Genomic DNA, 23888 nt, shown 5'->3' on the forward strand with positions numbered 1-23888 from the left:
TTTTAAACGCCTACATTTAAACTTTTTACGCAGAATAAAAATGGCTACATTTAAATAACCAACAATAAATCATTTTAGAATTAGTACAATTCTTGAACATTTCAACTTCAGATTTTCCTAATACATAGTAGTGCCTGGACAGAAACCCCTAACCCTAACGTACTTATATAGACGTACGACGTCCCTGCAAACGGACCAAAGTTTTACCTTTTTTTCTCATCGGCAACACATTTCCCCACTTGATGGCCTATTAAAAAACACGATATCTTAAGAAAGCTAAAAAAAAATAATTTTTAAATAAACATAGGACAGCTGCCTAGTCGTGTGGTATGTCGTCTCGATGGCCGGGGTTCAATTACTGCTGGCCGACATTCCCCTTCGTCCTGCGGTAGGTTTAGGCCTAGGATGTATTGATCTTCAGTACTGAAGAAATGGGTTAAGCAAAGCAAAACAACATTTAGATCACGATTTTAAAATGTTATTTTCACAGAGAAGAGATCATCCACCAGTCACAAGAACAGACACAAGAACAGACACAAGAACAGACACAAGAACAGACACGAGAACAGACACAAGAACGGACACAAGAACAGACACAAGAACAGACACAAGGACAGGCACAAGAACAGACACGAGAACAGACACAAGGACAGACACAAGAACAGACACAAGGACAGACACAAGGACAGACACAAGAACAGACACAAGGACCGACACAAGAACAGACACAAGAACAGGCACAAGAACAGACACACGAACAGGCACAAGGACAGACACAAGAACAGACACAAGAACAGGCACAAGAACAGGAACAAGAACAGACACAAGAACAGGCACAAGAACAGACACAAGAACAGGCACAAGAACAGACACAAGAACAGACACAAGAACAGATACAAGGACAGACACAAGAACAGACACAAGAACAGACACAAGAACAGACACAAGAACAGGCACAAGAACAAACACAAGAACAGACACAAGAACAGACACAAGAACCGACACAAGAACAGACACAAGAACAGGCACAAGAACAGACACAAGAACAGACACAAGGACAGACACAAGAACAGACACAAGAACAGACACAAGAGCTTTTTTGTTCCCATGGCAATTGAATCATTGAATACAATCCAACTTTTCTGATGTCAACTCCACATGTACTGTTGACATGAAACTGTGGTATGAACATAGATCAATAATTGGTTTTGCTATTGTTAATATGTTTTGTTATATATAATGCACATTTGTAAGACAATTTAAATCTATGATAATAAAGATTATTATTGTTGTTGTTATTATTATTATATTAAAAAAGAAATAATATTCATTCTCTGGTACTGCCTGGGTCGATTTCTGTTAGAGAGAAGCCAAATTCATTGTATTGCCTTGAACAGCGTCCATTACGTAATTTTCTGGTGATGTGGCAGGTCTGCAGCAGTACCGACCTCTGACAGGCAATGAGAATCTTATTAGGAATGTTAAGGGCCTTGAAGGCAAGTTGTCATTATCCCCTCATTTAATTTAACAACAGAATATATTGTTATTTTAGACAACTTCCATTATCGCTTAATCTTTAAGCTAAGGTTCCCATAATTTTTTTGTTTTTCCATTTCGGTTTTTTCTTATATTATGGGGTAATGGTACGGCCATGTCAATAAAGGAAGCGCATTTTTCTTTTTTTTTTTTATCAATCATTATTATTAATAATAAAACGAAAACACATAAGAAAAACCAAAGAAAACTGGGCTTTTGTAAACATTTCCAAACTCTAGAATCAAGTAAAGTAAAGTTCCCCTTTCAGACCTTGTTATCTTTAGGGCAGATGATGTAAAGTTTGAACAAGTTATTTCTCCCACACCCATTCTTGGATCAAGTTGAAATTGTACACAATTATTCATTTACTTAGACCAGGCAATTAATTATTAAGTTTTATACCAACAATGGTAATTAATCATTCGGTAATCACAGACACGGCTAAATATGTATGGTTTCGTCCCTTAGATATTTAAACACATTATTTCTCCCACACCCATTCTCGGATCAAGTTGAAACTTTAAAAAAATTATTTATTGTATCTAAAAAAACATGACTCAATTGAAAAATTAACTAATTAGTTAATCAATTATTGGTAATTATTTTGTTTGATATCGAATAAAGTAAATAGCTTCTAAATTCTTGAAATATAATGTTTTAGGTGCGAGTTCCTTGCCTTAGATAAGCTTTGATTTAAAAAAAAAAAGATTTTGTAAAAATATTTCGCTAGTTTTGTCTTAATCTGTACAGACCACTGGCTATTAACAACCAATAGTTGTAGTTGTATATAGTGTGTGACTTTTAGTACTGCATAAGTTAATTCACCACACCATACCCCCGGGTGTTACCTTGTTACGTCATACTGGCACCTGGTAAAATGACGTCAGAATAACCTGGCATTCTGAGGCCACCTTGACAATGTTAAGTTTACATAAGTAAGCCAGAGAGGGAAGAAGAAAAATAGGCGGGAAAGTGTTTTTCCTTTTTTTTCTTCTTATAACAGGTTTGATCTATTTTTTTTTATTTCTTCATATTTTTGTTTCATTCTTCTGTAAGGGAGGGGGGATAAACAAAATGTAAACTCAGGTTAAAGAAATCGGCGATTCAGTTACTTCCCCCTGGATGACGTCAAAAACTCGGCTCGAGAAAATGTTAAGTAGTAAAAATGTAGAACATCTGTGTTTTTATTGCGCCTCCGCGGTGTATTTCAACTATTTCGCCTTTTTAGTTTTTTCTTATTTCTGCATTTTTTTCTATGCTTCTCAAAGTGTAGTGGTTTTTAAGTAAATTACTTCTATTACTTGACATCTGAAAGCTGTAGCTCTACAGTTCTGCATTTAATCCACCGGCTACGCCCGCTGCGTCGCTCCCCTATATATAACAATATATTTTTGAATGCAAATTTCAAGATGCCCCTGTTAATAATTTCATACTAGTTTGCTTGTTTTTTATTTATTTATCTATTTATTATGGGTTGTTAGACACCATTTGACTTTTGTTGGGAATGACTCTGAATTATTTTAAGTTGTAACAATCAAATTATTTTTAAAATACTATTTTTATGAACAAAATCTCATCTAAGAGGAAGAACTGCAAAATCACAGTCATGTCTCTTAATGTTGCCATGTTGTTGACTTATGTATCGTTTGGTCGAATAGCTGTCCAATAGATGTGAGCTGTTTTTTATAACCTTTTCCATGTATCCACATTTAGTGGGTTAGTTGATTGTATTTTTAGAGGCTCTTGTTTATGATATTTTTAATTAGAGGATGTTTTAAATTGTCTACAGTTAGTCTTCATCGATTTGTTACAATACTATTGTCCATAGGGTGAGTAGCTGTGTGGCTTGAAACTGTGTAGGAGGTAATAATAGACGATGTATGTATTTACAGTTGTAAAATACACAATGAGACAATGGACTTCAGCTATTAAGGCACAGGGAGTCTTGTCTTAAGTTCCATAAGTCTTTTTCTAGGTAAACACTTGTAAAGAGCACCGACACACTTCCCAGTGTCGCTCCAGGTCCTCAATACAGTTCACAGGTAGCACGAAGAACGCTCTTAGTCCCAGACAGCTCAGACTCCCATAACCTGCAGATCACTTCAGCCGGATCTAAAACTTTCTTCTAGAATAAATATGTCGTCTATTTATCGTGTTGAACGGTATGCTGTTGCGCACCATCGGTGTCGGCGCGGGAGCAGGGTTATAACAGTACTTTACCTTAAGTCTAATTACATATTGTCCTACCATCTTTATCTTTTTTCCCGGTAAACCTTTTGTACATTATTACTTGCAAAATTCTAAATCATTGCGCGTTTAACACTATCGCTTTTTTTTTTTAGAATTTGTAGGCACTGCTGTTAAATGCCATGATTCATAAACATTAATGATCCATGAGCAGGATACGATTAAGAGGTGTTATTAATGTACATAGATAAAAGGCCTTCGGTTTATAATTAATTAAGTTCATTGACTTGAAAATCTTTAGGTAATGAGGTCTCCGTAATAAGTAGCAAAATAATTAGCTCACACTAGGGTCACACTTTAAAAAAAACTGTTCTTCCTTAAGCCTTCTAACTCAAAGAAATCGGTCTTGGGGTTCTAAATCCTTACATTTTCTCCAGAGAGTTCTCGATGATTGCTTGGCACATGAAGATTCAAAGGAGTAGTCAGCCTGTTCCTTAGTTCAATGTGCATATATTTTGTATCTCTTAAGAGCCAACTGCTGGGCGTCAATGGACAAATACGTTATGATCGATGTTCTTGTTCTTCCAGATTGGTCTTATCCAAAGTGGACTTTGGGCTTTTACTATGAAACAAATTTCCCTGGAGAAATTAAGAATTTCATTTTTTTTTTTGGTTCAATAAGATGAATGCATGAGAATATAAAACATTTCAAACGAAGTAAAGACGTATGTCAACAAGCAAATATTTTTTTTAAACAAAAAGCTTATCTAAGGGGGAAAACTGTGCACGTACAACTGTATATCTCAATACTGTAGACGTCATTTATCATTACGATATCAAAATAGTTAGTTAACAATAATTAATTGACTACGTCGTTAATTTCTTTAATTGTTTTTTTTTTAATTGAATAAAAAAATTTTAAAGTTTCAACTTTTCCCGAGAACGGGTTTTGGAAAAATAACTGTTATCAATGGGGACAAAACTCACATATTTATAATTAAATCTATTAAATCTACAGGATTGGTTTCCCTTGTTGGTATCAAACAAAATAATCAATTACCAGTAATTAATTGACTGGTTTTTTTTTATTTATTCATGTTTTGATAGCTGCAATAAATAATCGTGTAAAGTTAAAACTTAATCAGAGATTGAGTGTGGGAGAAATAACAAGTTCAACATTTTTACCACACAGACAGATTGAGTGTGGGAGAAATAACAATTTCAACATTTTTACCACACAGACAGATTGAGTGTGGGAGAAATAACAATTTCAACATTTTTACCACACAGACAGATTAAGTGTGGGAGAAATAACAATTTCAACATTGTTACCACACAGACAGATTGAGTGTGGGAGAAATAACAAGTTCAAAATTGTTACCACACAGACAGATTGAGTGTAGGGGAAATAACAAGTTCAACATTTTTACCACACAGACAGATTGAGTGTGGGAGAAATAACAATTTCAACATTTTTACCACACAGACAGATTGAGTGTGGGAGAAATAACAAGTTCAAAATTGTTACCACACAGACAGATTGAGTGTAGGGGAAATAACAAGTTCAACATTTTTACCACACAGACAGATTGAGTGTGGGAGAAATAACAAGTTCAACATTTTTACCACACAGACAGATTGAGTGTGGGAGAAATAACAATTTCAACATTTTTACCACACAGACAGATTGAGTGTGGGAGAAATAACAATTTCAACATTTTTACCACACAGACAGATTGAGTGTGGGAGAAATAACAATTTCAACATTTTTACCACACAGACAGATTGAGTGTGGGAGAAATAACAAGTTCAAAATTGTTACCACACAGACAGATTGAGTGTGGGAGAAATAACAATTTCAACATTTTTACCACACAGACAGATTGAGTGTAGGGGAAATAACAAGTTCAACATTTTTACCACACAGACAGATTGAGTGTGGGAGAAATAACAAGTTCAACATTTTTACCACACAGACAGATTGAGTGTGGGAGAAATAACAATTTCAACATTTTTACCACACAGACAGATTGAGTGTGGGAGAAATAACAATTTCAACATTTTTACCACACAGACAGATTGAGTGTAGGGGAAATAACAAGTTCAACATTTTTACCACACAGACAGATTGAGTGTGGGAGAAATAACAATTTCAACATTTTTACCACACAGACAGATTGAGTGTGGGAGAAATAACAATTTCAACATTTTTACCACACAGACAGATTGAGTGTGGGAGAAATAACAATTTCAACATTTTTACCACACAGACAGATTGAGTGTAGGGGAAATAACAAATTCAACATTTTTACCACACAGACAGACTGAGTGTGGGGGAAATAACAAGTTCAAAATTGTTACCACACAGACAGATTGAGTGTAGGGGAAATAACAAGTTCAACATTTTTACCACACAGACAGATTGAGTGTAGGGGAAATAACAAGTTCAAAATTGTTACCACACAGACAGATTGAGTGTGGGGGAAATAACAAGTTCAAAATTGTTACCACACAGACAGATTGAGTGTAGGGGAAATAACAAGTTCAAAATTGTTACCACACAGACAGATTGAGTGTAGGGGAAATAACAATTTCAACATTGTTACCACACAGACAGATCGAGTGTGGGGGAAATAACAAGTTCAACATTTTTAAAACACAGACAGATTGAGTGTGGGAGAAATAACAAGTTCCACATTGTTACCACACAGACAGATCGAGTGTGGGGGAAATAACAAGTTCAACATTTTTAAAACACAGACAGATTGAGTGTGGGAGAAATAACAAGTTCCACATTGTTACCACACAGACAGATCGAGTGTGGGGGAAATAACAAGTTCAACATTTTTAAAACACAGACAGATTGAGTGTAGGGGAAATAACAAGTTCAACATTTTTACCACACAGACAGATTGAGTGTGGGAGAAATAACAAGTTCCACATTGTTACCACACAGACAGATTGAGTGTAGGGGAAATAACAAGTTCAACATTTTTACCACACAGACAGATTGAGTGTGGGGGAAATAACAAGTTCCACATTGTTACCACACAGACAGATTGAGTGTGGGGGAAATAACAAGTTCAACATTTTTACCACACAGACAGATTGAGTGTGGGAGAAATAACAAGTTCCACATTGTTACCACACAGACAGATTGAGTGTGGGGGAAATAACAAGTTCAACATTTTTAAAACACAGACAGATTGAGTGTAGGGGAAATAACAAGTTCAACATTTTTACCACACAGACAGATTGAGTGTGGGAGAAATAACAATTTCAAAATTTTTACCACACAGACAGATTGAGTGTAGGGGAAATAACAAGTTCAACATTTTTACCACACAGACAGATTGAGTGTGGGAGAAATAACAAGTTCCACATTGTTACCACACAGACAGATTGAGTGTAGGGGAAATAACAAGTTCCACATTGTTACCACACAGACAGATTGAGTGTAGGGGAAATAACAAGTTCAACATTGTTACCACACAGACAGATTGAGTGTATTAGAAATAACAAGTTCCACATTGTTACCACACAGACAGATTGAGTGTAGGGGAAATAACAAGTTCAACATTGTTACCACACAGACAGATCGAGTGTGGGGGAAATAACAAGTTCAACATTTTTACCACACAGACAGACTGAGTGTAGGGGAAATAACAAGTTCAACATTGTTACCACACAGACAGATTGAGTGTAGGGGAAATAACAAGTTCAACATTTTTACCACACAGACAGATTGAGTGTAGGGGAAATAACAATTTCAACATTTTTACCACACAGACAGATTGAGTGTGGGGGAAATAACAAGTTCAACATTTTTACCACACAGACAGATTGAGTGTGGGGGAAATAACAAGTTCAACATTTTTACCACACAGACAGATTGAGTGTGGGGGAAATAACAAGTTCAACATTTTTACCACACAGACAGATTGAGTGTGGGGGAAATAACAAGTTCCACATTGTTACCACACAGACAGATTGAGTGTGGGGGAAATAACAAGTTCAACATTTTTACCACACAGACAGATTGAGTGTGGGAGAAATAACAAGTTCCACATTGTTACCACACAGACAGATTGAGTGTGGGGGAAATAACAAGTTCAACATTTTTAAAACACAGACAGATTGAGTGTAGGGGAAATAACAAGTTCAACATTTTTACCACACAGACAGATTGAGTGTGGGAGAAATAACAATTTCAAAATTTTTACCACACAGACAGATTGAGTGTAGGGGAAATAACAAGTTCAACATTTTTACCACACAGACAGATTGAGTGTGGGAGAAATAACAAGTTCCACATTGTTACCACACAGACAGATTGAGTGTAGGGGAAATAACAAGTTCCACATTGTTACCACACAGACAGATTGAGTGTAGGGGAAATAACAAGTTCAACATTGTTACCACACAGACAGATTGAGTGTATTAGAAATAACAAGTTCCACATTGTTACCACACAGACAGATTGAGTGTAGGGGAAATAACAAGTTCAACATTGTTACCACACAGACAGATCGAGTGTGGGGGAAATAACAAGTTCAACATTTTTACCACACAGACAGACTGAGTGTAGGGGAAATAACAAGTTCAACATTGTTACCACACAGACAGATTGAGTGTAGGGGAAATAACAAGTTCAACATTTTTACCACACAGACAGATTGAGTGTAGGGGAAATAACAATTTCAACATTTTTACCACACAGACAGATTGAGTGTGGGGGAAATAACAAGTTCAACATTTTTACCACACAGACAGATTGAGTGTGGGGGAAATAACAAGTTCAACATTTTTACCACACAGACAGATTGAGTGTGGGGGAAATAACAAGTTCAACATTTTTACCACACAGACAGATTGAGTGTGGGGGAAATAACAAGTTCAAAATTGTTACCACACAGACAGATTGAGTGTGGGGGAAATAACAAGTTCAACATTTTTACCACACAGACAGATTGAGTGTGGGGGAAATAACAAGTTCAAAATTGTTACCACACAGACAGATTGAGTGTAGGGGAAATAACAAGTTCAAAATTGTTACCACACAGACAGATTGAGTGTAGGGGAAATAACAAGTTTAAAATTGTTACCACACAGACAGATTGAGTGTAGGGGAAATAACAAGTTCCACATTGTTACCACACAGACAGATTGAGTGTAGGGGAAATAACAAGTTCAAAATTGTTACCACACAGACAGATTGTGTGTAGGGGAAATAACAAGTTCAACATTTTTACCACACAGACAGATTGAGTGTAGGGGAAATAACAAGTTTAAAATTGTTACCACACAGACAGATTGAGTGTAGGGGAAATAACAAGTTTAAAATTGTTACCACACAGACAGATTGAGTGTAGGGGAAATAACAAGTTCAAAATTGTTACCACACAGACAGATTGAGTGTGGGAGAAATAACAAGTTTAAAATTGTTACCACACAGACAGATTGAGTGTAGGGGAAATAACAAGTTCAAAATTGTTACCACACAGACAGATTGAGTGTAGGGGAAATAACAAGTTTAAAATTGTTACCACACAGACAGATTGAGTGTATTAGAAATAACAAGTTCAAAATTGTTACCACACAGACAGATTGAGTGTGGGAGAAATAACAAGTTCAAAATTGTTACCACACAGACAGATTGAGTGTAGGGGAAATAACAAGTTCAAAATTGTTACCACACAGACAGATTGAGTGTGGGAGAAATAACAAGTTCAACATTTTTACCACACAGACAGACTCAGTGAGTTAACATAAGCTTTGTGAAAATGGGGTGGGGCTCCTATCAAAGCTGTATTTTTCTAGACTTTTTTTTACTGATTAAAAAGTAAATGGAACATCCCCTTTAAGGGATGGTGGAGGGTCTTGAAGGGAAAACGTAAGCCTCAATTTTTATGCTGTCAAAGTTGAGAGAGGGGGGGGGAGGGAGTCTTGAAGAAAGAGAATACAAAGAAATACATTGGATGTCTCGAAATTTATTTTTCCTTCTTTTTGTTTTGGTCTTTTTGAAGTATGAGCTCTTTGTGCTAAGTGAATGTCCAGGTGTACATCTGGTTCCTATGTGTATCGTATGTCTCTATGTAATTGATATTAACGCAGAATGTCTGGTACACATTGTGTACATGCTTTTTTATTATTCTCCCTCTTCCCAATCACGGATCAAGTTCAAAATTTGTTCACAATTATTCATAGACGAAGACAGTACAAGAATCAATAAAGAAATTAAACAATTAGTTAATCAATGAGTGGTAATTTTAAATAGGAAAATGCAGTTTAACCTTGCAGTAATAAGAGCTATGCAGGGATTGTTTGCTGTTCCTTTCCTTCGATAAGCTTTTTTTTTTGTTTCGTTTATTTTTTTTAATTCTCTCCTAATTAACGATATCATCGTTGATTTGACCTCATTAAATTAAATTAATTTTTGTTTTTATAATTTGTGTTACCCGGTAAATAAAATGAGCATGCATTCTCCTATAATTCTATACCGAAATTAACTTTTTCTGATTATGAAAAAAAAAATGTTACTCGAGTTTAATCATAACAAGGTAGAATGTACAAATGAGAAAAATGAACAATTCTGTCAGAACGTAGAAAAATAATTACGGAGATAAAGAGTTAATTGAACACTAAGTCCATCAAATGAAAATGCATTTTACCCCAGAGCCTATTTCCGTTCAGCAAGAAATTTTGGCAATATTTTTAAAAAAAAATCAAATCGCTATCACCTCAAAACAAAACTCCCAAATTTTTGTGTGTGATCTGTAATCTCTGCAAAGTAGTGTGTATACTTCTTCAAGGCTTGAACTTCTTCTCTGTTCCAGCATGAATGGATTGTGCTATCTCACTGTCAGTCTGATGGCTGAGCAAATGCTTTCAAATCAACTCAAGACAGAACGTAACGAACGAGCATGGGGCAATAGAGAGCCATGAAACTTGAAACCTTCCTGCTTCACTTTAAAGGAAATGGACTTGTTTGATGTTTCCATGGCAACATTGATTCCTGGCGTTTGCAGTTGGATTTCTTCGTCAGTTTACGGCAGCAGACGATCTGTGCGCTGGCTACGGAGTTCTAATGGCCTTGACCGCTTTTTTTTTTATTAGTGTAGGTGGATATGGGTTTCATACAATGAATGCAATCAATGTAAGGTCTCGCAATCGTGATACTATGAGTAAACAATCCATTGTATCCATCTTGAATTATCTGATACTATCCCTGGAGTAGTAGTGATTAAGTTTCCCTTTCATACCTTGCGCTCTACAAGGCAGATGATGTCAAGCTCATCTGTTTCTTTGGCCCACGGTTAACGAACAGGGTGTCATGTGGCCAGCACAACGAAAAACCGCCTCTTCTTTCCCAAGTCAGGTATCCATTTTTATATTAATTCACTACGAAATTAAGTAAGTAATTAAAGTTCCCCTTTCAGACCTTCTGGTCTATAGGGCAGAGGATGTAAAGTGCTGCGCCAATTATGATGCTAGGTGGCCGAGTGATAAAGAGCTTGGCTTCCCAACCTAGCGGTCTCATGTTCAAATTTTCAACTTTGGGCTTTTTATTTTATCCCTGAATCCTCCCAACGCTCTGGAGTAACGTCAAGATGGTCCATGGTTAGATTAGAACCAAGCCTTCCACCTTCTCTGCCCTCTTGCAGAAGCTTTAGACCATGATGTAAAAATCTTCATTTTTTTCTCAAAGCGTTAATAACTTACAACTTAAATCGGGGTACCTGTCATTAGTTGGGGAAAGTAAAGGTGGTTGGTTGATGCGCTGGCCACATGACACCCTGGTAAACCTTCGAACATAAAAACAACTTCTACATCAACTGCCCCTTGTGTTGGTAAATCTTAAGAGTAGACGTTATTTGACTAAACTTAACTTATTCCAGTGGACTCCCAGGGGAGCATAGGGCCACCCCACACCTCTTCAGCGATCTCGGATCTCAGCAGTTTTATTTATCTGCTCCCAGGTTATTCAAGTATCCCCAGCTTCGCTGATGACTGTCCTCTTCCAGGTTTGCTTGGGTCTGCCCACTTTCCTCTTTCCTTGTGGGTTCCAGTCAAGTGCCTGCCTTGCAACATTGGTAACTGGTTTTCGCATGCTGTGTCCTATCCAGCTCCACTTTCGCTTTTTGATATCTTGGTCTATGAGTTCCCACAAGTCGACAGTAGATATCTTTTCGGCCCACCCAATTCCCAATATCCGGCGTAGGCAACTGTTTTTGAAAGTATGGAGCACAGATCTACATATATATTTGACCTAGTCTGGACGCGCCTGTCTCTTAACACTACATAAAAATGTTGTGAAAAACTTCAAAAAGCGGAAACAAGGTTTTGTTTTGTAAAGTAGTTATAAGAAGTAAAGTAGTTTCTTTTTAAAAAAAACTTACCTATGTAACATTTAATACTAATTATCATTATAATGTTTAGTCCGAGTAAAATGAAAGGAAAACCAAATTACTTGGCAGAATTCAAGTCATTGGTTAATATGCATGACTAGATGCATGACGCGTAGGAAGTAACGTTTGTATTTTATAAGATAAGATAAATGAACATCGTAAAGAAAAGCACACTTTCACAGAATTATTACTTTGGAATTTTTAGCTCCAGAATCTAGATCTATAAATATCTAGGTAATCAATATATTTAAATGTAAAATCTAAAATCATAAGATAATTAACATCGACATACTTGAATTTTTTCGATCTAGGATTGTCGAAACATTATTTCAGTGGAATTATAAGAAAATGGTTTTATATCATAAATGTCCATGAATATATAGTTCTGTGATTAAAAGCCCATTCTTTTTTAATCCACAAAATTGCACTACATTATCTCTAAACTTTAAAAACAAAAGATCATTATATTTCTAAGACAGAAAAAAGCGATTTCCCAGGATTCCGAGCAAATTTCCGTACAACTTGAAAAAGTGTTTCGTTTATAACGATCGGATAGGAATTTTTCTTTGCTTTGAGGTCTAGATATAATAAATATATAGGTCTGTGGTTGGAAGTTTTTATCATATTTGTTTTCGTGACTCTCCATGACTTGGAGCCGTATTTATCTGTCAATTAAAGACATTTTAGTCTAACAGCCATGTAAATACTTTATTAAAAAAACTAGATCTGACTAGCATAACTAAGCACAAAGGGTTATGGGGTTATGCAAGTATGGATTAGGGTTATGAGATAAACAGGTTACGCACAGATCTGGGGGGGGGGGGGACACTGTCTGGATCTACATGAGGTTTAAAAAGCTTTTGATACGAAAAAAAAAACTTAGCCTCGTAATTCTTTCCTTCCGACTTGTACTGCATGGACCCATCCGCAGTGTCTTCGCACATTGTTTCCAATCTACGTAGACCAAGCGATCTCGCACAGCAGATTGGAAGACGTCAGAAGACTTGCAGCATCTTGCGAGACATTTGCTTTAATACCAATGGGGCGACTAGCAAACAGGCACGCGGGCACACTCACACATGGGATGGGATGCATCGACGCAGTATGTATGTTTGTCTGCACGGGTTGACCTCGAAGATGTCGGATCAAAACACAAAATATGAATGCAAAACAGAAGGCGGTGTCTCTATACAAGAAGTAGATCAGGCAGTTGTAATGTGAGCTATTAGAGTTAGGCAGCATTCACTGTACATTGAACTACAATATATGTAAAATGTTGATCGATTTATTGACTAATTTCATAAAACTATTGTAGATATTCAAACTAAACAATGTCAGGAACACTTATTTCAACATGAAGGTTAATAATCAAATTTAAACAACCAATATAATTACTTTAATTCCTTTATTCAGCTTGCAAAGTCATCGGGTCAAATAACAAGAGCGACATACAGAGACAGGGATCCCGAAAAAGGCTCTAACGATTGACTGGAAATTCGACAATTGATGTATATCTTTGGGAAAAGTTACTTGCTAAGTGGCCACACTGTAATCTAATATTAATTCCTAACAACCCTACAGCAAAATATATTAAAATAACAAGAAACTATAAAAATATTTTTAAAAATACTTTAAAAAAATAAAAACAAGCTTCTATTAATTGTAGTTGTATTCATTAGTTTGGATAAGTCATGTTAGAAAATGCGTATTAGATTTAGACTAACCTGTGCGATTAGAAATATTTATACCATTTGTTTTTGTTTAGTGCAGTCTCATGCTTTTAGCTCTGGGGGGGGGGGGGGGGGGAGGGGGAGAAAAAAACACCCTCCCCCCGAAAAAAAACTCTGTCTACGCCCATTATAATTTACTCAAATGTGTCAAAATACCTTTTCTATTACAGCAGTTATACCATCAGAAACTATGGGACGCTTTAATTTTACTACCATCAGAAACATTGTACTTTTTACCATCTTATCATTGTATTTAGACGTATTCGTGCTCTATTGTGACTTCAACACACTATTGTTCTATTAGAACTATTAAACCCTGGCTTCAGAGCCCAGATACTTTCTTACATAGTAGTAAAACGACCTGTTGCGTGTGTATTAGCAATGCTCTCATCACATGGCGTCACACTTGTTGGTCTCATGACGCAATATCAACCCACTCTAACGACTATCTGATTGAGTTAATTGTACCTGCCTGTCTATTATATCCACTCCACAATCTTCTAGCCCAGTGGTTCTCACGGCCTAACAGTGACGTTGTACCCTTTCCTCACGAAATTTCAGAAGCTGTCGATAGACTAAGACGAAGACTAAGACTAAGACTGCTTTATTGATCCTTACGGAAATTTGTTGTGATTACAAGGACTCTTTTCTCATTTAGAGACAACACAACAGAAAAATACACATAAATACAACAGACAACATAAAGAGTTCATTCAGCGACTACACACTGGTATCTTGAAGCTTAGTTATGATAAAAATCTGTCTTGTTTGACATTATCTAGCATGCGGATTACTTATATCTCTAAGGGACTGGAGCCAGATCCTCTAGAATCACCAGGATGAGAAACACTTTCGTAACCCAGTTATTAAATCAGGTAGAATGAGTCATCAGGCGTGACGACGTTCTGTCAATATTGTGAGAATGTACCGCAATGCTGGCCAGGTAATCGATGTCGTCAACTTTGACCTTAACATCGTGACACCATCCATCCAGAAAGGTGTACGTGTCGCCTAAACATTTGGTAGAACACACTTCAACAGATTACATCAGTAGGATCGAGAAACAAGCAAACAAGCCGGGCGTCATTGGAAAGAATTTGATAGTTCTAATTCAAAACAAATCTCTCGGCTTTTTTTTTAAAGCCTAAGTGCTGCCAACTTGGGTTAGCCTATAATTAGCCACCGGGAAATAGCTGCAACTGTCTTTGTGCAGTCCGTGTGTCCGTTCGTCTGTCTTTAAGTCTGTCGTGTTTAAAGTGAAAAAAAAATTAAGCACGCTTATGAGTTTCCCGTTTCGCATATTATATCATACTTGGGATATAAGAGACTGCTAGTCTACTTCTGTTGTAATCGAAACTATTTTGTTTGTTTCATTCATTAAATATTCAACTGTGTTTGTTTTTCACACACAGACGACAATTTCAAAAGAAGATTCATAAAGTCTTTTCAAGTTCTAAATCTACTTCTGTTTAGTCTGGTGCGTGGTGGTCTAGTGGTAAAGCGTTTGCATTCCGAACGTGGACCTCTCGAGTTCGAATCCCAACGTCGGTTTAGAGTTTTAAGATTTTTTAAGACACCCTGAGGCCAACCAATTCTGCCTCACATACGTTTGCGGAATAAAGGCGGTTGGTTGTTGTACTGGCCACATGACATTCTTGTTAACCATCATAGAGCTTTACATCATTGGTTCCCATTTATCGCAAGGTCTGAAAGGGTTAACTTTTTATCTTTTATCTCTTCAGTCATCTCTTCAGTCATCTCTTCAGTCATTTCTTCAGTCATCTCTTCGGTTTTATCTTTTTATACCTTCAGTCATTTCTTCAGTCATCTCTTCAGTCATTTCTTCAGTCATCTCTTCGGTTTTATCTTTTTATACCTTCAGTCATTCTTTTCAGCCATCTCTTCGGTTTTATCTTCTGTTATACCTTCAGTCATCTCTTCAGACATCATTTCAGTCATCTCTTCAGTCATTACTTCAGTCATCATTTCAGTCATCTCTTCAGTCATTACTTCAGTCATCTCTTCAGTCATCTCTTCGGTTTTATCTTGTTATACCTTCAGTCATCTCTTCAGTCATCTTTTCAGTCCCCATTTCAGTCATCTCTTCAGTCATTTCTTCATTCATCTCTTCGGTTTTATCTTGTTATACCTTCAGTCATCTCTTCAGTCATTACTTCAGTAATCTCTTCAGTCATCTCTTCGGTTTTATCTTGTTATACCTTCAGTCATCTCTTCAGTCATCTTTTCAGTCACCATTTCAGTCATCTCTTCAGTCATTTCTTCATTCATCTCTTCGGTTTTATCTTGTTATACCTTCAGTCATCTCTTCAGTCATCTCTTTGGTTTTATCTTTTTATACCTTCAGCCATCTCTTCAGTCATATCTTCTGTTTTATCTTCTGTTATACCTTCAGTCATCTTTTCAGTCATCTCTTCGAGGTTTTATCTTTTGTTATACCTTCAGTCTTCTTTTCAGCCATCTCTTCGGTTTTATCTTTTTATACTTTCAGTCATCTCTTCAGTCATCTCTTCGGTTTTATCGTTGTATACCTTCAGTCTGCTCTTCAGTCATCTCTTCGGTTTTATCGTTTTATACCTTCAGTCTGCTCTTCAGTCATCTCTTCGTTTTATCTTTTTATACCTTCAGTCATCTCTTCAGTCATCTCTTCCGACTTGGTCCGATTTCACGTGTGGGAGAAATAACGTGTACACACATTTTAACAGACAGACAGATAGACAGAGTGACTTGATAAAAAAGAAAAAAAAAAAGAAACAATATTTTGCACCACCCAAACCTTTCTCCCTAAAATAATTCTGGTTGTTCTTTTGTAAATCTACTCCGATTTTTTAAAAATTCCAGTTTGGTGATATAAATCTAGATTTGGTGACATTAAAATGACTGTAATCTTGTAAAAGGTTAAATGGTGTAATGTTTAAGAATGCGAATGTCGTGGAATGCTCAATCGTCAATAATTAATAAGATACAAGTGAATTTTTTTTTTTATTTTCTTTATTTTATTTTTTTTAAAGTTTATGAATCTGTAATATGTGAATCAAAATGTGTACATTTTGAAAAAGGTTGAACAGCGCATCCATAAATTTGAATTTTAATACGTAAACTTTGTACAGAAATGCATAACGTATTGGACAACATGAACCTTGGATGAACTTCTAATGGTAGTAGGGCAGGAAAGCTTGGGCCTCTCGTAGTGCTCTGGTAAGAAAGTCTGTTGTGGGCCTCCCGTAGTGCTCTGGTAAGAAACTCTGTTGTGGGCCTCCCGTAGTGCTCTGGTAAGAAAGTCTGTTGTGGGCCTCTCGTAGTGCTCTGGTAAGAAAGTCTGTTGTGGGCCTCTCGTAGTGCTCTGGTAAGAAAGTCTGTTGTGGGCCTCCCGTAGTGCTCTGGTAAGAAAGTCTGTTGTGGGCCTCCCGTAGTGCTCTGGTAAGAAAGTCTGTTGTGGGCCTCCCGTAGTGCTCTGGTAAGAAAGTCTGTTGTGGGCCTCCCGTAGTGCTCTGGTAAGAAAGTCTGTTGTGGGCCTCCCGTAGTGCTCTGGTAAGAAAGTCTGTTGTGGGCCTCCCGTAGTGCTCTGGTAAGAAAGTCTGTTGTGGGCCTCCCGTAGTGCTCTGGTAAGAAAGTCTGTTGTGGGCCTCCCGTAGTGCTCTGGTAAGAAAGTCTGTTGTGGGCCTCCCGTAGTGCTCTGGTAAGAAAGTCTGTTGTGGGCCTCCCGTAGTGCTCTGGTAAGAAACTCTGTTGTGGGCCTCCCGTAGTGCTCTGGTAAGAAAGTCTGTTGTGGGCCTCCCGTAGTGCTCTGGTAAGAAACTCTGTTGTTGAACGTAGTGCATCCTAGCCTCCATGGAGTTCGTGACCCTTCAGTTGTCTCCCCGCAGCTCTTGGACACTCTAGTAAGACATGCGCCACTGTTTCCTCTGCCTGACCCATTAGTTTAAGCAGGAATTGAAAAACTCCAGAATGTCAATTGTAGCGAAGATATTTAAGTCGAATTATCAGTGATGCAACGACAAAGTTGTCTGGAGCAAACAGATTGGGACATGTTTGTAAACAACTGCCCAGACATTGATGAATTTACCACAACTGTTAATTCGTACATCCAGTTCTGTGAAATCATGATTGTACCAAAGAAGAAAATTAAAACATTCAGTAATAATAGACCCTGGATGACCAACATTAAAAATTAACATTCTGTCGTCATCGAGAGGTACATAGAAGTCTATTTATAAAGCGCTGGTTATGAGTGTATATGTGCTTTTCGTGTGTGAATGTCGTTCGTATGTGCATCTATATCGTTAGTGTACAGTAGTTACGCTGAGGTTGTCAATTGTTGTCAAACCGAATTTCCATTTGATTGGATCAATAAAAGTTATCTTATCTTATCTATCTTAATATTTCGGCTAAACTGGCAAAAAAAATTATCTTATCTATCTTAATATTTCGGCTAAACTGGTAAACCCATTTTCATACTCTACTTTCATTTTAGTGGTAAAATATTTTTTTAAATGATAAAGGAACATTCGGCATGTTTGAAATAGATCCAAATCCAGTCCACTAGATCAGTAGTGTCCATACTAGGGCCCGCAGGCCGGGAGTCATATCCGGCTAGTTACTAATACATATGAATGTCTAGTTTACTCTCTTATGTTGAAGTGTGTATGTCTGTCTGTCTGTCTGTCTTGTCTTGTCTGTCTGTCTCTCTATCTCTGTGTGTGTGTGTGTGTGCGCGTGTGTGTGTGTGTATGTGTGTGTGTGTGTGTATCCACTTTTTTTGTTCTCTTGTTCCTTCTTTTGTTTTGTTATCGTGTATATTGTCACGATACGTAAACGCTTGCATATACAAGTTTCATTTGTGTTGTTACAACGTTAGAGAGAAAATTTTGCTGTTAGAATTTTTGGTTTTCATTTAATTACCGATCCCTTGACCCAGTGTATTTAAGTCCATAAACTCCTCCCGGATACGCCTTCGTCCAACTCCCGCCCCCCTCCAGGATGGCTGCTTGGTCGTGCGGTTTGCGCGCTGGACTGTCGTTCAGATTTATCGATGGTCCTGGGTTCAAACCCTGCCCGCTCCCACCTCCCGTCGTCCTGCGGGAGGTTTGGACTAGGAAGTAATTATCTTCAGCTCTGAAGGAACATTCGAAACATGTAAAACATTTAACAAACATTTTACAAACGTCCAGCAAGGTCGGCAACGAGATGGATAAGCGTGGTCGAGAGGCTAAGTGCGCTTGAACTTGGCTTGTCTTGGCTACCTAAAAGGGGGCTCGAGGCAGTGGCGTAGCAAGATACCCGTGGGTCCGGGTTCAAGAATATATTGGTGGGCCCCTTCCCCAGTAAGACAAATACAATGTATGACAAAACAATTGAGTCATCTGAATGTATCGGTACATTGACCAAAAGACATTCCAATGCAAGTAGAATAGCTTTTTAATAATCTTATTACGTTTGACTCTTAGAAGTCTCCAATACGAATTCAAAGTCAATGTTTGTACAATTGTAAACAGAATGCAACCAGTAAACGGAGTTTCAAATATATAAAGAAGAGTTCTAGTTCCCGTTCTACACATTATGACATTCCTAAAACACTTCCAGGTGTCAAACTTGGAAGCATTGATACAAGCTAGTATCTAGTTCTACGTCCATTATTTAACAGTAAATGGATCGAATATTTATTTACTGAACATTTCTCTGGCCTTCTAAGTAGCAAAGTAAGAAACCAGTGCATCTATTTCTTAATGCGCGAGCGGCTTCTTCTGATGAAACAATGTCCAAATGCCATTAATGTTGGAAGCACCATCATAGCTTAGGCCTTGCAGTTTAGTTAAGGATAAATGGGAATTTTTTTTTAATTACTTGGAGCATTTGTTCAGCAAATTCTGCTGACGTATGATTCTAACAAATAGGAAAACCTAGAAATTACTATCTTATTTCTTTTTCTTTGGATGTTGCGTCATCGGAGATCACTAGCAGTATAAAACAATAATAATAATACGAATTTGGTATCAACTTTTTGTCTTGAGTGTTGCCACTAATGAAAGAGACAAATGATACAGAATGGATGTCCTAAAGTACCAGTATGTTAGCAAGACACCGAGAGGTCCTGAAGTTCTGTTAGAACCATCAGAGACTGAAAAGATGTCAGTCTTAGTTTTTTTTTATTCAGTACTGAAGAGATTACCTTGCCAACAACACATAAGACACTAACATAAGTTTACGGTTCACACAACAGTTCACGTTAAAATTGTTCATAAACTGTCCACACTTGACGATCACTGGGTGTTCCATTGTCCTTTGCTGTAGACAAACGAAGTTTTTGGGATTCTTTCGGAAGGATCTGTCATTCATTTCATATGGAAGCCTAAGGCCGTGGTCGGCAACCTGCGGCTCGCGAGCCACATGCGGCTCTTTGGGTGTGAAGCTGCGGCTCTTTAGTTCCATACGCAAATATTATTTATTTTATCGAAACATCGTTTAACGAGGATTAGGCAGCCTTACAGCCCCCCCCCCCCCATTTCACGCGTCGTCACTGTCGTCAGAAGCTCTTGAAGGACGCAGTCGTCGGGTGTTTCTATGTAGGTTTAATTCGACGCAAGTCGAAACGCATCTTCACCTCGTGCTTTGACTGTGACGTACAGTTTGTTGTCTCAAGTAAATGAGTTAGAAGCGATTACCTTCTCAAAGTTAGAAGCAATCTACAAGTAATGCTAGTCTGGCAAGATTTGAGGTACCAATAGAAATTGCACAAAAAGGCAAACCATTTTCAGATGGTGAGTATGTCAAAGACTGCTTCCTACATGCGTCTGAAGAACTGCTTCGTGATTTTAAAAAACAGTACAAGATAGAATAGCTAAAATATTTTCAAATGTAACATAGTTGCAGGTGGAAGATATTTAACTTTCTTCTGCCTTATCACTTGCTAGTCTTGCGACATTAAAGACACGGCACAAGTTGCCCATTTTGTCAGGTATATGTCTTCCCAAGGTCCAAAAGAAGATCTTCTAGGAATGCTATTCTCATGACAAACTAGCGAGGACGATAGAGCGAATGCCGTGCAAAAATGCCTTGAACACATTAAGATCGAGTTAAATAGAAACGTTTAAACAGCAATTGGTGGAGCCAGAAGTATGACAGGAACAAATAAAGAAGCAACAATGATTCTACGGAGCAAAATGTTTAAATCAGTATCGCGATAAAATAAGTGACATGAATTGCTTCAGCACAGTAACAAAAGAATCAAGATGAATTTCTTGACAGATTTGAGCAATTCAAAACCAACAAAACCATTCGAACAGTCCTGGTAAAGCCTCTCAACACAACTAATAACCAAATCCACATTGAGTAATTTGAAATTGATACTGGATCTCTAGAAATGCAATTGATCGATTTTAAAAGTAAAGCTTTGTGGGTTGGAAAATGTACAGTCTAGAAGCAAGTTGGAAAAGTTGGAGGTCCAGAAGTGTATGTACGTTACACAACAAAAGTGACAACTTTAAAAGAAATGTCTCGAGCTGAGGCACTTAGCCTATATTCGACGCATGGAATAATCTTCCATAATGCTACAGTGAGGTGAAGTTGGCATTTGAAGCACTGACAATCTTTGGATTGACATATTCGTGCGAGCAAGTGTTTATTTTTTATAAATATAAAGTAACAAGCCAACTAACACTCGAGTTGTGTTTGAAACTAAAAATAAGTTATGAGCCAAATGTATCCAAACTTTGTAAACCTAATTTGTTGTGAAAAACACGTATATATATGAATTAATAGTTTTTTTGTTTTGTTCACTCTATAGTTAGGGAATTATTTATGCTATTTATTGAAAAATGTGTGGCTCTTTAAAAACTTTAAAATTTGGTAAATTGTAATTTTTGGCTCTTTCAACTCAAAAGGTTGCCGACCTCTGGCCTAAGGATTCCAAGAAATATAAATGGTAATTCTGGTTATTTAGTACTGAAGAGATTACCTTGCCAACAAGTAACTAGGTAATTAGGAATGTATTAGTTTTTCAATGTACAAAAGTCCACTTTACATACTTTAAATACAAAACAAATAAAAAACATAATAAGCTTTCAAAAAATTGAATAATTTGCAGCTGTATCGAAATTTTAATTAGTGATAATCGGGACTATCCATACTTCTTAACCAAACTCTCTCTATCGCCCACCATTCCTGTACTACCCATAAGTGTATAACTATAAACAGACAAGAAAAAAAAAGAATGGGACAATATGGAGACGATTGTCACCTCAAACGCACGATTAGGGTTAGCCCCCATTACAATTCACTAAACCTGATGGAAAGCAAATCCTTACATTAAAGCTTAAAACACTGCTTTTTAAGTTTATATAAATTCTGGGACAAAGTTCAGGATATTTTGAAAGAACTTTTAAATTCTATTTTTTATCGGTTTTTACAAAAGTGCATTTATTTTTTCACTTTGGTGTCACCCCAAACTTCTCAACTAGTCAAGAGTCATGAGCCCAGACGCAGTGGGCTCCTAATGGTCATGGGCCCGGGTTCATTGAAACCCTTCGCGTCATGGATGCTACGCCACTGGCTCGAGGTTCGACACCCGACTCGGGCAGAGTTGCGTTTACTGAGCGCCAAAAGGCAACACGGAAAACCAACTCCTAGATACCCCCGCGCCCCACTGGCCCACAAATGAGATTGGACCAAAGCGCTCTGAGCATGCTAAAAGCATGAAAGTAGCGCTATATAAAAGCTATAATAATAATATCTGCAACCCCCCCCCCCCTGCTCAAGCAGGACACGTCCGCCCATAAAAAGAATAACGTCGACTTAACAATAAAGTCAGTTAGTGACATCTTCTCTTTCCAGGTAGTTACTAGGGAAAAGATAACTTTCCAAATTACCACCTTATTTACTCCTAACCTGGTCACAAGTTTAGATTGGGCCCTTTTGGGTAACTTTAAAAAACTTAAGGTTAAATTCTACTGGACGCAGGGAAAGTTAGAAATTTAGAAAGCGTTAATATTATTGGGTCCGACATCAAGGCTGATTTAAATTAAGGTTTAAAATACCCAAAATCTATTGGATCCGGCATTAGTGGCTACGCTAATAAGTTTTAGGCCCAATCTCTATAAGAGTAGGGTCAAACTCACTAGCTCACACCCGCCAAACAAATTTCTCCAGTAAGCAGGCAAAGCTAAAACTTAGTTTCTATCTTATAAGTCGCCTGTACATTTTAAACAGCCGTGCCTGGTTGTTATTTGTGGGGCAATATTAAACACACAAAACGTGCAGCTTTTATCACCACTAGACCTGTACTGTCTACACATGTTAGATATTCAGCATAGACTAGGTCTACAGCGTCACAAAACCTCAGCCGACAACGCCAGAACTCCCCCCTACTCTCTGTAGTGCCCACTACAAACGGCCTAAAAGCCCAGTGCCCACTATCCATTGCCTACGGTCCAGAGCCAAGAGACTTGGCAAGTGTTGAGCGCCTACTGCCCACTGCCGACAGCCTAGAGAACACCCTTCCCACCTTTCGCTGCAGACGACTAGCTTCTATGAGTCAACCTCATCCATCTACAAGTTACAGAAGATCGGCCCCGAGTCTATCCTGCATCTACTATGCTGATAAGTCCAGCGGTCAACCAACCAGCAGTGAAAAGATAAGAAACAGAAATAGAGACACTTATCCACTCCTCTAAAAGCAATCTGTGATGAAATCAATCCATCAAACTATCTCCCATTGTCAACCCATTACCCAAACTATTTTTTTTTTATTAAATTATTCACATCTTGAGTATATATTTTGTTCATTTGTTCTCATTGTTGGCTCGTAGTGTGCCTGTTAAATAAAATTTCTTTTGTGGGCTGGGGAAAACTCAAAATTAACTTCCCCTAGAGCTAACGAACCATAATCTTTTAAAATATTAAAAACCTCGCCACATGTGTGTGTTGCTGTGTTTCTTTTATAGCCAGTTGCGTTCTACCAACTATTCTACCCATAGCTAAGGACCACAAGATTAATACCATAGACATACATAAA

The 23888-nt window shown here is 37.5% G+C and overlaps 1 protein-coding gene across 1 annotated transcript; it reads right to left on the reverse strand.

Annotated features, from left to right (window-relative positions):
* Positions 1–498: 498 nt before the first annotated feature.
* Positions 499–16290, reverse strand: LOC129923295 (protein PRRC2C-like). The gene is made up of 2 exons (XM_056013563.1): positions 16221–16290; positions 499–1094 (listed from the first exon to the last, which is right to left on the reverse strand). The coding sequence occupies exons 1-2, from the start codon at positions 16288–16290 to the stop codon at positions 499–501; spliced, it is 666 nt and encodes a 221-aa protein (XP_055869538.1).
* Between the last annotated feature and the right edge of the window lie 7598 nt (positions 16291–23888).

Source organism: Biomphalaria glabrata, chromosome 16 (assembly GCF_947242115.1).
Source record: "Biomphalaria glabrata chromosome 16, xgBioGlab47.1, whole genome shotgun sequence".
Lineage (NCBI taxonomy): Eukaryota > Metazoa > Mollusca > Gastropoda > Planorbidae > Biomphalaria > Biomphalaria glabrata.